Source organism: Melozone crissalis, unplaced genomic scaffold, assembly GCF_028551555.1.
Source record: "Melozone crissalis strain CALT ecotype California unplaced genomic scaffold, PUWL_Pcris_2 ptg000016l_1, whole genome shotgun sequence".
Lineage (NCBI taxonomy): Eukaryota > Metazoa > Chordata > Aves > Passeriformes > Passerellidae > Melozone > Melozone crissalis.
Window position 1 is genome coordinate 6,930,578 of NW_026535794.1, and position 14,260 is coordinate 6,944,837.

The 14,260-nt window shown below is 44.6% G+C and overlaps 1 protein-coding gene across 4 annotated transcripts in view; it reads right to left on the bottom strand.

The window, feature by feature from the left end:
• PRKAG2 (protein kinase AMP-activated non-catalytic subunit gamma 2) overlaps positions 1-14,260 on the bottom strand; it is a 222,932-nt gene that overhangs the window by 100,875 nt on the left and 107,797 nt on the right. Inside the window, exon 1 of one of the 4 annotated variants that reach the window (XM_054274318.1) lies at positions 13,377-13,907. The exons of the other annotated variants lie outside the window; for them this stretch is intronic. Coding sequence (XP_054130293.1) covers positions 13,377-13,482 — 106 coding nt within the window. The 5' untranslated portion in view covers positions 13,483-13,907. Of the gene's footprint in view, positions 1-13,376; positions 13,908-14,260 lie in introns of those variants that run through there. 4 annotated transcript variants of the gene reach the window in all.

A 14,260-nucleotide genomic window follows, 5' to 3' on the forward strand; every position in this document is an offset into this window, starting at 1 on the left:
TCTGATATATCACATTCTTAAACAGCAGAACAGGTGCTGTTGTAGTTTCTAGAAGTTTGGATTTGAAATGAAATTGGACAAGATCCTGGAAAGAAACTATTTAAAGCCTAGCAAACATCAGCTTTAGCCTAGGATGTGAGCCACAAAGTGCTGGAGGCTGGGAGAGTACAAGGGGAAATAGATCCCTTATGTTCCTGTCCCGCTCTATCACTACCTGTGTCAGTGCAATTGGCACAAAAAGAGACTGGCCTGGATGGATAATTGGCCTGAGCTGGTACAGTTGCTCTTGTGCTTTGACTGAAAGTGAGTTTCAAAGCAGTAAAAATAGGAATGTAATCTTATACCCAAGCAGGACGTGCCTTTATCCTAGTGCCATCCACACGATGGTTATGATAAAACAATCTATTTTCTACAGCCTAAACTTTACCATTTCTGAAATGATACTAATGGTGCCCATCTTTTAGAGATACTCTGTGATCTACAACTGAACAGATAACACTATGAGGAGTTGCTCATGTTATTAGCCAAAACTTTCCAGCTGCCTAAATGTGTTTATATGTGTTGGTCCAATTAGTCTGTGAAAAGGCCCTAAAAGAAGGGGTAAAAACACATCAGGCATTAAATTTGATTTTAAGAAGCACCAACTGTTGCAGGGTATTTAATGTCTTTTGAGGTCAAATCCTCCTTTTTGTGTTTATTTTGGATTCCAGGATGAGGGGCTCAGGCTGCTGTTGTCAGAAGTGAGAAGAGCCAAGTCCAAACTTACGTGGCCTGTTCATGGTTACAAGGTGTTCAACAGCAGTGAGAGGATCAGACCTGGTGGATTCCTGGCTCCTATGAGCACAGGAAAGAAGCTGGGGAGGAAAAGGCAAGCTGGAATTGTCCTGCCTGCAGTGCAGAGAGGAGGGACCCAGCCACCTTTAAACACAGCACCAGGATAATGTCAGGTCAGCACAGCTGTGGGGCTGGCAGGGGAAGCAAGGTGAATTACTGACTCCATTATGGGGCAGTGGGAAGCTGCTGCTCTCCTTTAAATTGGCAATCTGCTAATTTAAAGTTGGCTTCTGTGGGGTCATTTTGCACTGCAGGGCTGCAGCAGAGGCACACCTAAGTCTGAGTGGCCACCCAAGGATGAGGCAGGGACACAAACTCACCTTGGCAGCTGCAGGGAGACTGAGGCTATTCCCTATCCACATGGAGGGGAAAATTTCCACTGGTATGATTTCTTCAGGCTTTTTTTCTTTTCTAGTTTAGGCTGACTTTCCCCTTCATGTAGGAGCCTCACAGATCTCATTTTTGGCTGAGAGCCAGCACCAGGTGAATCATTCCAGGTCCTGACCACTCACCAGCTCCACCCAACAGAGAAGCAGCATCTCTTGATCTCCCAGAGAGTTTTGTAATTAAATATTAAAGACTGCTGCTCATTCTTTGTTTTCCAGGCTTTCATTTCAGCTGGCACTTCAAACCCACAATATCATAATTTCTCTACAAGTCTCAGTTAGGATTAGTTCTGTCAGTCTTGAGTATTTTACATTTTTTCTGTGTTAGTCTCCTACATCTCAAGGTTAGTTTATGCTGCTGGGATTTCTTGTATGGATGTGTTGCTGCTTTGCTTTATGCTCTAAATCAGACTGGTGTTTATTTTGAGAAAAAATGTAATAATTTACAATAAAACCCTTGTTTTCAGCCCTTAAAGCTCAAACAGACTTCACATAGTCTCTCTAGTTTTCCTATTACCGCTGCCCGGAAGGATCTCCATGAAATTTTAAACAAAGACCTGGCTGACAGAGAGGAAAATCTGGTATCCTATTATAGGATAAGGGGAGAAAATAGGGAAGAAAATAAATCCAATCTGACAGCAGGAGAAAGCTGTCGCCTGCTCTGGGGTTTGAAGGGGAGTTTTACTGCATCTCAGTGGAAGCAGCTTCTTTAGAGGCAGAAGAAGCACTTCTAGTAATCTTTCCAGCTAGGTGAGGTAAGGAACAGTTTGCTGTCATGAAAAGTTCATGTAAGGAGAATACTGGTTCTGGGTGCCCTGCTCTTTCCTACAGAATATTTGTAACTGTGCCAAATCTGCTGCCAGGCTGGAGCTGGGAATAAAAGCACTGGCAGGGAATTTACTGGCACTAACTCCTGCAATTTGGGGGAATTTCTGCCTTTTGGCAAATACAGCACTGGCACCTTGAGTGATGGCAACCAGCATCTCCAGAAGACTTGTGACTACCCCTGTACAAGTCTTTGAATGACATGTACAGTTCATTTGCTCTCATCTCCTCATTAATGTCTCTGTGTTAGAGACATTCATCCAAATGTTGATAAAGTTTTTGCTCCACAAAATGCAGTGACAGAAGGCCGGAGTCATGCCTGGGGTGGGCTTAGAATCACAGGACCTTTTCAATAAATGATTTTCTTCTGTTTCCAAAACTTACATTTATATTTTCACACCTCCATGCCTGCTCTTTGGGAATACACTTAGGATATCTAATAACTTTGCAGGGCAGCTCCTTCACAGCTCCAAAGCTGATTGAAAAGATCACCTGGTGAAGAGAGAGGTGAGGAATATGGCTCTGGTCCCCAGATAATGTAAAAGCATGGGATCTCAAGTGAGGTCAAAAAATGTACTAAGAACCAATTCCGTATTTTGCAATAATATCCTTGAGAAGGATGGAGGGAACTGGGGATTGGTGCCACCTCCCACCCTCCCCTGTGGCACAGGTGCATGACAGCATTGACAGCTGCTTGTCTTAGTTCTTGGAAGATTAACTAAATGTAAAAGAAACAATTTATAATACTAAATAAAACAAGAATCAGAATATACAGGGCAGGGCAGCTCTGCACCTATACATTTAATATCAGCTGTGTCTGCAAACTGTCAGCCCTAAAAGGTCATTAAAATAATCTGGCCTTTTACCAAAAGCAAACTCTTGCTGACTGATAATGCTGAATACCTGCTGCTAATTCCAGTCATCTCTACAAGCTAAATTAACCCTTTCCTGAGCATCATCTGTGCTCCCTGTGATATATGAGCTGCCTTTATGCAAATTCTGTTATTTCCCCATCAAAGGTATTTTCAGTTAATTCTGTAGTTCTTTAACAAACCTTTAATCTTGTTTCTATTTTACCTTCACTGGCCTATCTTTGTGAGGATAAGATGTAAGCACTAGCTGGGTTTGGAGGAAAAACAGGATCAAGTATCATTAACACATCCCTCACAGAGGCCCTGTCCCTATCAGGTGCCAAACCACTCAGCTCCCTTCACTGCAGTGTGAGATAGCAGCAACCTCACCAGCAGCATTTGGCTTTGTTCAGGTCTGGGTCCCTCACAGACTCCTGCAGACACCAGCAACAATTTCATAAACCAGCAGGGATTTTGATAACTTATACACAAGAGCACAGGAGGCTATCAGCTCTAGGGACAGAGCTGCAGATCTGCTTTTTGGGAAGATAAGATCCCTTATGTGCCTTAATCAGCCAAACAACATCCCACAGGGTTTCACATCCCATGTGCTGGGTGATAGCTGCAGACACATCCCTCTGATAAAAAGTCATGTCCTTTGCTAAAGCCTCAAACCCAGTGACACAGGGGGGGCTTCTGGATAAATAGATTCCCCTGAAATATTAGTTTTATGTGACAGATTATTGCTAAGAGGTTTCAAATGCTCCAGACTTGAGTCAATACCTGACTCCACAGCTCTTGCAATCACTGCCCCTTTTGATTTCCTTTGGTTTTCTTTCCTTGAGATCAAGGTGATCTATTTTTAGTGCAGGGGCTGGTTCAGTGAGGAGTTGCTATAGTGACAGATAGCTGATACAAACTGAGTCCCACTGCAATTCCTGGGGCTGGGAAAGGAACAATCCCCAAAGTGGGGCAGCACATGAGGGTGCCCAGACACTGCTCAGCTCAGAGGGCATTGAAAACTGCCCAGGACCCTCAGGGTGGTGCTCAATGCATATCAAACAGCCAGAAGGCAGCCTGGGTACCTGTGGTGGGAATCACACAGTTCTTGCTGCTCCTGTTGGCCCAGTAATGTGCTGGTGCTGGTCCTCAGCTTTGCAGTGGTCCCCTTCTCCAAATCAGCTGCACAAATGCATCCACCAAGAAATCACTCTGTTCTTGAATGTTCATCAGAACAAGAATGATTTTGTGCCTGCATTGAGAATTGGGTGGGAAAAAGCCACAATATTTGCAGCTTCAGCTTTCCTTACAACTGAACAACCGAGCATCACAGAAATGTTGGTTGGGAAGGATGTCTGGCGGCCCCTTCTTCTATGCCCCACTCAAAACAAAAATGTTGGTTGGAAAGGATGTCTGGAGGCCCCTTCTTCTATGTCCCACTCAAAACAGGTCTGGTATCAACCAAGACCAGGCCAACCATGGCTTTGATTAGAAGACTCTTGAAAATCTCTTAGGATGGAGGCCACAGCCTCTCTAGGTTACCTGTGCCAGTACCACACCAACCTCTTGAGGGAGTTTTTTGCTGAGCCTGATCCTCCTCAGGCACAAATTCTTGCCTTGTCCTCCTTTCACCATCTGTGACTACTAAGAAGAGTTTGGCTCTTTCACCTTTGAAACTGCCCTTCAGAGAGCTGCAAGCTGCTATTAAAATGCACCTTAATCTTCTCTTTGCTGGACAAAAAAAACAAACCCTGCCAGTTTCCCCAGCCTCTCCTTGAAGATCCCATCCCAAAACCATTTTGACAGCCTTTCTGGGCTCAGTTTCCCAGCCTCCTTCTGTCCTTCTTTTGGAGGGGAACCAGAAATTGGACACCTTGTTCTGGGTGCAGCCCAGCAGGCCAAGGTGGAGGGGGATAATAACCCCTAGAATGGATTGCTCCTGATATAACCCAGTGTGGGGTTCACCTGCTGGTAGTGCCAGCACATTTCTGGATCATTTTCCAGATTATATCCACCACAACCCCAAGTCCTGGGGTGGCTGACTCACTGGGATTCAGGACTAGCATGTCCTGCTGCAGGCTCACCTCACCCCCAGGTCCCTGATGGACATTGCCAGTCCCCATACTGATCCCTGGATATAACTATCCCTAATTTCAGTAATACAATTAGGTTCCTTTGGAAATGCCAACATTATTCCGGCTTCTCATCCTTTCAGCTCAGTCCTCCTCTCAAGGAGACTGGTGCAACCCTCACCTCTGAACACCCACCCAACTTTTGTAGTCGCTCCTGCAGCAAGACCCCCTCCATTGCAAGTTTCCATCTCCTTCATGTCTTGGTTTGACTTTCATCTCGTTTCTGCCGTATCTGTATTTCCTAAATTGATTTATTGCCCCGTACTTGCTTATTATCCCTAATTATACTCTACACAAGGAGTGAAAATGTCACAAATCATCTGTTCCTCCAGGATTGTCCCAGGGATCCTGGGCTCACTATCATCATTCCTGCTCTAACTGAAATAAAACCAGGGCCCAGATGGGCAGGATCTGTGAAACAATCCAGTGACTGTAGCTCTGGGTGAGTCAAAAGGGTCCTTGTTGCCCCACAGGGAACAGAGCACTGGGAAGCAGCTGTTTTCCAAGGACTGGGAAAAAACCTAAACAAACAACAGGATGCTATTAATTAATGCCAGCTAATCCCATCCCTCCTCCTCCAGCTAAATTGCCCCAACTTTATCAAAGGAGAAGGACAGGATGGGAACTCTCTGGTGCAAGCACTGGGCTCTGTTCTTACACCAAGTGAGGCTCTGTGACCTTTCCAGCAGGCAGAATCCAGCTGAGCCAAGCCTGCCAGCTGCACCCTGATATCTCACAGAGCAGCCCTTCATCTCCCCAGAGCAAAGCCTTCACGTGTCGCTGTGACTCTGGAATGACAATCAAATGCTGAAACAATTTCAAGGCCTTCCATCTCACCATTATGAGCACTTTTAAGTCCTTGAACTGCTTTTAGGCTGGACAAAAATAGAGGTGAAAGTAGAAAACAGCTGAATCTTGGTAATTCCTGAGATTTGCTGATCCACTAAACCTGACAAACAAACTGCTTTAACAACATCTTTGAAATTGCACTCTTGGGCAATTCACTCAAACTTTGAGCAAGGAGTCAACAGTCCAAAACATTGATTTCTAATTAAACTAAAGTTCCCACCTACCTAAATGCTACTGTCCAGTGCAATTTTAGGCTGTAAAAACAGACCTGGGCTTGAAATTTGCGTTTAAAGTCTGACAAGAGGATTTGTAGTATAGTTTCATGGGAGTATAAATAAATTGTGGTCTAGCTTAGCACATTCAAATAAGTAGAAAGTCAGTCTAGGATAACAGCTTCTCATGCAGATATTCCTTTGAAGTGAGAACCCTTGGAAAGTAAAGGGAAAGCAGGGAAAAAATCATCTCTATATACTCCCAACTGGTGTAATAAGGTGAGAGAAGATGCATGGAAATCAGCAATACCAGTGATTTTTAGTATGTAGGCTGTGACCCTCCAGCATCCATCAGGAAGGCACTCCAGGCTGTGCTCATTAAACTGAGGTGCCACATATGAAAGTCTTATCTACATTATTTTATTTCAGCCCTAAAAATGAATCAGATACTAATTTATATCAGTAGTAACAGAGATAGTGTTCAGAAATCAGAATGACTTGTTACCTGAAGATAACAGAAGCAGAGGATGGAAAAAGGAAATATGATAAATACATAAATATTGCTGTCAGAAAAAGGCAGGGTCTGCACCCTCTTTCACTCACAGTCAGTATTCAGCTTCCTTCTGTTTCAGTTTCTCCTTTTCCACTTCAATGAACTCCTGCCCATACTTGCATTTCACATCTTTGCTCACATTCAATCCCAAGACTTTAATTTCTTTCTCTCAGGAATAACATTTATCCCACTTTTCAAATAACACTATATGAATAATTGCAGAATTACTGGAAAGTTTCCTTCAGAGAGCTAAAAATGAAGTTTTTCTGCTATTGCTGTGTCTGGGGGACAAACATATGCACCCACAAGCAGCAACAAGGACCAGAACCACAGGGACTCCTCCCAGATGGATTTCCCTGCCCAAAAACCTGCCCAGTTTGTAAAGCAGCCCATCAAAAGGGAGGCTTGGCCCTGCTGCTCCCACCAGGTTGTTGACAACAGCACGTCAGTGCTGAGTAATCCAGTCATTTATAGTAATACAGATATTTTTGACCAAATTTTGTGATGAGACACACACAGCTGCCTGGAGTAGGACTGGGAAGAAGAGTCAGTGGGCAGATTCATTTGCAGCACTGAGCTGGAAATCTGTGCCTCGAGAACACACTGTATTTTTACATGTCTAACCTGCCCTTCAGGCAAAAATAACTTCTTTGAAAATAAATTACTCAGAGAATTTGCATTCTTGGACAACTCATCACGAGGGCAGAGTCTACATCTTCTTTAAGCCTGCAAAGGGCTGCAGAGGCAGGATGCTGCACCCTGCTCAATCCACCTCCATTTCAGTTTCCACCAATGCAGTGGAGGTCTTATGGGGTTTATCACTATCTGAATTTACAGGTGCCTTCTTGAAAACACCTTGCTGTTTCTCCTGCTTCATGGCCAGAGTCCTTTCCCCCCATTCAGAATGCCTCAAAGCTGTGCACAAAGCCAGGATGTGCCAGAAAGCACCAGGACAGTGACTATGAGGAAGCAGAAAATGGCAAATTAAAAAGCCTCAGACATTTAATCAGGCTTGTCACTGCTTTTCTCCTTCCCAACAACCAACTATAGAAATTTCACAGCTTCCAGGTCTTGGTGCTCTCTGTAGTACAAGATTAATCAGTACTGATCAGCTGGGGCTGCACATCCTCTAAAATTACTGTTAGCTCAACAGAGCATGAAAACCAGTAGAGAAAATCATTAACAAACCAAAGCTGTCTCAGTTTCTCATGCCCTGTGTCTGGTGATGGTGGTTTTAAGCTGCTTCACTGGAGCAACAGGATTTTGCTCTTTTCAGTTCATTTATGGCAGCACTGGAACATGCAGCAATTCTTTCACTGTCATTAATTTCTCCAGAAATTTTTTTCACTATGATTTCTCCCCCACTGCCTCATAACAAAAACATCCCACCAGAATGAGAAAAATAAACATCTCTGATCCTCCCACAAGCAGCACCACCCACTTTGAGGTGAAGCACTGGGTGAGCTGCAGCTCTCCAGGCTGGAAGAGAAGGAGATAAAGTCTTGTTTCCTTTTAGCAATTGCTACTTCATCATGTTTTCTGTGCTTCATGTTTCCACCCTGCATGTCTCCCGTGTTTTCTGCCCCTGTTCTCAGGCTTGTGCCAGTGAATGGTGATGAGAGCCAGGCTGAGTTATCCCCTGGGTTTTCATCTGCACTTGGAGAAGCTGTGAAACACCAGCTCTTTGGTTTGGTGTAAGTCCCTGCCCATAGACAGCTGTGAGACCTGGTCACCTCCACGGCATGTTACCTGCACATGGTGATCATGGATGCAGTCACCACATCCCCATCATTGGGAAGGAAAACCACAATTTCTCTGCTCAACACACGATCCACACTCACACCCAACCCCTGGGGCCTGGGAAGGACCATGGCAAGAGGTAGAAGCCCCTTGAGTTTTTGACTGAGAGAAGACATTTCCCCATAGGCTGAGTATTTAAGGACACCCCACAGCATCTCCCAGATGCACTCTAGAGCCTCAGCAGCCTAGCCTTCCCTTCCCTTCCCTTCCCTCACAGCCCTCCATCCATTCCATGGTGGTTACAGAGCCATGAGATAAAAGTTGCACTCAGCAGGTAATGGAATGACTCTGGGACTGCCTGATTCATGTGGGGCTGAAACATTTTTGCACTTGTGTTTTTTGGGGTCTGAGACACCCAGCAAGCTCACTCCTAGTTCAGTCCTAATATGCACCAAATGATAACACCTTCCAGGGAAATTATCCTCAAGAGTGCCATTGAGGTGGGACAGGACAGGGGCTGAGGGGCAGCACCAAGGTTTGCTTGGACTTGGCTTGTTGGGGCTCAGCTTTGGCATCTGATGCTTAAAAACCAACTGATTAAAGTAACAAACCCCAAGAAGAGCAGCATGGGCATTGAAGAGAAGCTCCTGGGCATTTCCATGCAGCATAAAGACTCCAAAACAAGTGTTTTGATGCATCTAATATGCACTAATTATAACAACTGCCAGGGAAATTATCCTCAAGAGTGCCTTGAGGTGGGACTGGACAGAGGGTGAGCACCAAGGTTTGCATGGAGCCCCTCGGACGTGGCTTGTTGGGACTCAGCTTTGGCATCTGATGATTAAAAACCAACTGATTAAAGTAACAAACCCCAAGATGAGCAGCATGGGCATTGAAGGGAAGCTCCTGGGCATTTCCATGCAGATAAAAGATGCCAAACCAAGTGTTTTGAGGCTAAATGCCCAGCACAAGGCAGCCCTGGTGCAGCCTCACAGCAGCCTCACAACTCATGTGCTGCAGAGCGGTTCCTTTGCTGGGCACTCATGACTTGGGGAGGGAAAAACCACTTTAAACATTACTCCTTCTGCATATGTCACTCAGTCCTTTGTGCAATACATGGTGTTCTTTAAAGGGCAGAGCAATTAGCCTCTCTGAGGTCAAAAATCTTTCCCCTGCAGAAATGCCACAGGGCCTATCCATTTACAACACATTGGGCTGCTCTGAGAGCTGCCAGGAGGAGAAACTGCCAGAACCCTGCACAACAGCTGCAAGAGGAAGGAGGAAACTATGCAGTGGTGACCTAGAGGCTGGAGACATTTTGGGTAATCCCTGTTCTCAGCCCTGCCAAAATGCTATTGCATAAATCAGCTTCCCTGCTGTTTGATGAAGCTTTGAGGTCTCCCTGTTGGCTGCCCCTCTCCCAGAGCAAACTGTGGGATCTCTGCCTTCACTCCTGCTCTCATTTTCTCCTGTTCATACATGTTTTCCTCCTTTCCCTCTCTTGTTCTCTGCTTCTGTCTGCATTCAGGTCTCCCCTTGCTGTTCACTGGGGATAAAAGGACTGTAAGGCTCCAAACCTGGGGAATTACAGAGGTGACCATCCTTGGCAATGCCACTCTTTATTTCTCCACCAGGATGAAACCTCTGCCCAGTGCAGAGGAGGGAAGGGGTTTAGCTCAGCTGATACACAGAAGAATGGTTCTACTTGTTATTTTATTTGCAGTGGCCTGATGGCATCTAGCCCTGGGAAGCCAAGAAGCTGCACTGGCCCAATCCTGTTTACAAAGACTGGAGGATTCTTCCTAAAAACACTTATGGAAGTGGCCAAGAAAAATAAAAAATTACAAATTCAACCAGTCTGGGTGTCAGATTACCCTTTTTGGGTAAATATCAGGGAATATTTTCCTCTTTTTTCCTTTTCTACTCCTCTTCTGAAAACCATTCAAGTTCATTTAGCAACAGGGAGGCTGCTGCCATTCATTTCTCACCCCTGATGGTAGATGACAACCAAATGGGATGTGCTGGTGTGTGATTAACCCTGAGGAGCCCCCAAGCCTGGCTGCTACCAGCACTCCTGCACACATTAATACTGGCCATAAAACCTGCTGAGTGCCAGCAGTTCCCTTGAAAGCTGCTCAGAAAGTGTTTATTGAGGTCTAATAGCTACAAGATACAGATTAAATGTAGCAAATAATGCAAAGCTTTTGGTTTGACACTTCCCTGCCATTAATTAAGGCCATTGGGGTGGGGAGAATGAGGGGAAGGCATTTGTGATAACCTGTTCCCAAAAAGGGACCCAGACTGTTGGGATGGCAGAGGCAATCTCCACAGCAGGGCATCCAAGGAAGGCAGCAAGTCAGACAAATCCCATCTGATTTTCCCCACCCTCGTGACTCAGTAGTTCTCTGTTGATGATGGAAGTGCAGGGAGCTGATCACACTCTTACAAGAATGGCATCTGCAAAATCTGTGGAATAAAAACTGTGCTGAAAATTCTGCCTGGTGCTCACTATCTATCACTGGAGTGGGCTACAAAGCTGGAATAAGTATTTTAGCACCGCTGGCATTATATTTCCAATTTTTTATATAACTCTGTCACCAACAGAACAGTTCATATAATCAGGTTTTTTGGTGCAGAACAAATTATTTTCTCCATGGAGGGAGCTGAGGACAGGGTTTAGAGTTAGACTCAGAAGAAGTAGACATGCAAACTATGTTTAGTGCTTGCAGCAGTGAATCCTTTTGCAGATACTGGCTATTCTCCTCTGCTGATGAAACCACAATTAGACAGTGAATTAGTGTCCAAAGTGCCATTCAACAGTCAATCAACAAATTGCACACATTTTTCTTTTCATTCTACATGAGAATTTAGGACGTTTCATCAGAAATTTGGGAAGGAATTTTATGTCTTTAAGATAAATAATATTTATATATTTAAGATAAATAAATATTCCCGTTCTTGCTGCATAAACCCTGTGACCTGTCTTTGTGCATGTTGCTGACACTGTGAAATTCCAAAGACCTGGGTCATTCTCATTCACATCACCTTGACCTTCCTACCACTCCCACTGAAACCCTCAGGTGAGTTTAGGGAAATGCAAACAGGACAGAGTAAACAGTTTCAGATTTAAAATCACTTAACTGTACACAACAGGAAAAAAAGGAGAAGTATTTGTGAAGATTACAACTTAAAAATTATGCAACCAGCCACTAAATAAATTGGAAAACATTAAATAGAAAACCAAAGCCTCTGGGCAGCTGTAACCAACCCATTCACCATCTGTAATTCCCCATCACTAAATGTACATGTATGTCTCACATTGTGCATTTGGTTCAACACTGCTCCTGCTTCCATCATTCTGCTGGATGTGACACAGTGATTCCAGATCAATAGAGAGTAAAAGAACCTTTCTTACCCTTTGTACATGTCAGCCTCTCTAAACAGAGCCTTATCCAGCTGATTCAGTGTAACATCAGTTTTAACCCTCTTAGTCACAGAACAGAATTGCTCAGTAACACTCATGGTCTTCAGAGAAACAGCTACCATAAGCATTAGGAAATGCATTAAAATTGGTATTTCTGCATTATTAAGACAACTGCCAGATCCTGTTGAAAAATCCCTTTTCCCCTGACCAGCTGATCCCTGTGTGACACACAGATACTCTCTGACACACACACCTCAGCTCTTTCAAAAATCAAACCTATATGAGTAATGAGAGTCTTATCTTTTTAATTCCTATTTCCCAAAAATAGCAATTTCTTTAGTTTAGTTTCCAATCTTCCAACAACCACATTAGCCAATAAGTACAACTTCACTATATTCATTGTTTATTTACATACAGGAAAGAAATAGCAGGAGAAAAGTAATCTTTTTTAAAAATAGCAGATTAGAGCAATGGACAAAGTAATCTTTTAAAAATAGCAGATTAGAGCAATGGACAATAAACTCAGCACCTGTGCTGGAGCTAATACTCAGTGACCAGGAAAAGCTTTTGATTAAGAGAGAATGGTCCCTAATTGCAACTCAAACACAATTGTACTGATAACTGCAGTATCAAAATGATGGTTTTAAATGCATTAGTTAAGAGATTGATAAGAATTTTTTGTCTACTTAAAATTCATGTTTCAATAGATATTACAATTAAACTATTAAAAACTCTGTGCTAACAGACACAAACAGAAATTACTGCTCCAAGCCACATATTCCTTTAAACCAGGTAGCTTGTTTCCAGTCATAATAAAATACTTTCAGGGCAGAGGAGGGAAAGAAGAAACACTGAAATGGGACTGAGTATGGAATTAATAGACTTTGCTTTTATTCTAAACTCTGCTATGAGACAACTGCACAGCCAGGAAAAACCCACATCATCTGTGGGACAGCTTCAGATGAAAATCTGCTTTCAGATGTTAATGCACTGCAACTCTCATGCTTAGACTAATCCATTTTCTACTCCTATTAACCAGAAGGTTAATTAAAAATCTTAAAGAAAATGAAGATCCACAGCAGAAGTAGATTTTTACGGTGACCACAGGCTTCTGGCTTTTCTCCCTGTTTATTTGCTGCCTATATCCATTACAAACCTGTGTACATAGGCAAGCAGCAAAAATTCCTGTGTCTTGAGGAATTGCTCAGAGAGGGATAAGTGCAGGGTGCAAAGCCTGAAGCCTCAACCCAAGTTATTAGGCCTAACTTAGAACTTGGTTAATATTGTTCATTTAAAGAGACATCAGTCAGCAGTCCCTTCTGAATGCCATGGGATTTACTGCAAAGCTTCCTGTACCACCCCTCTTTTCCTAAAGGTTATGGCTGATGTGTGTTACAGGTATCAGCTCAGAATTTCATCTCTGGTACAAACCAACACCAAAATAACCTCCACACAACAAATGCACAATTCAGTCAGTGAAACTGGGCAGCACAACATTGTTGCTCAATTATTCACTATCCCCCTGTCCCAAAGAGCAGTGTCCCTTCTTGCTGGATGCAAAACTCCTTACCAGCCAGGCCCTGGGGGTCGGAGTGGCGCCTTTCCAAGATTTTGCATCGCTCCTTTCTCTTCTTGCTCCCTCTGAAGCTGCCAAAACGCTTCATGAGCTGCAGCATGCACTCGCGTGGCCGCAGCTGGCGCTCATGCCCAGGGCTGGAGGAAAAGAGCAGCACGAGGGGCAAGGCGAGGCGTCGCTCGCACCAAAAGCCCAGGCGTGAGAAAAGAGCTCTCCAGAAAGACAGTGTGGCTGCAGCAGAAGTCCAGCTGTTCAGCAGCTCAGCTCTGAGGCGCCTGGCTGTGGTCTCTGTGCGGAGCTGTCCTGCAGCAGGCTGCCGACCCTTGCCCGCCAGGCGCTTCCAGCCTTAATTCCGGCATACAGCGACTGCCCTGGACATGGGGAGAAGTTCAAAGTCTGCCCAGCTTGCAGCCACTGAGCTCTTATACATCAGCTGTCAGAAGCCTTGGAGACCAAAACATTTCCCAGTGGAACAGCTCGTGTGGAAAAGGTCAGGAGCCGCCTGATAAGCTCCCTTGTTCAGGAACTCCTGACGAGCGAAGGAGCCACCAGCCCTCTTGAGGGGAACCGTCACGTGCGGCTGGGCATGACCACTCTTCCAGCAGGCTGAAAAAGGAAACCACCCCTGGACAGACAATTCCTGGCAGCAGTGTCCCAGGCACACTGGCACCACGATGTGACATCACCCAACTATTTTGATTCACGTGTGCTGGGTCCTGGGAGGGACAGGAGAGCCCAGCTGACTGTCCGTGAGCTCCGGAATGCCCAGCCCTCCACAGCTAATGACTGATGGACTCATGGCACCCAGCTCCTGCCAATTCATAAAAAGAAGGCTGATACTTTCTGGAAACTGTAGCTGGAGCTTCTCTGTGATGTGC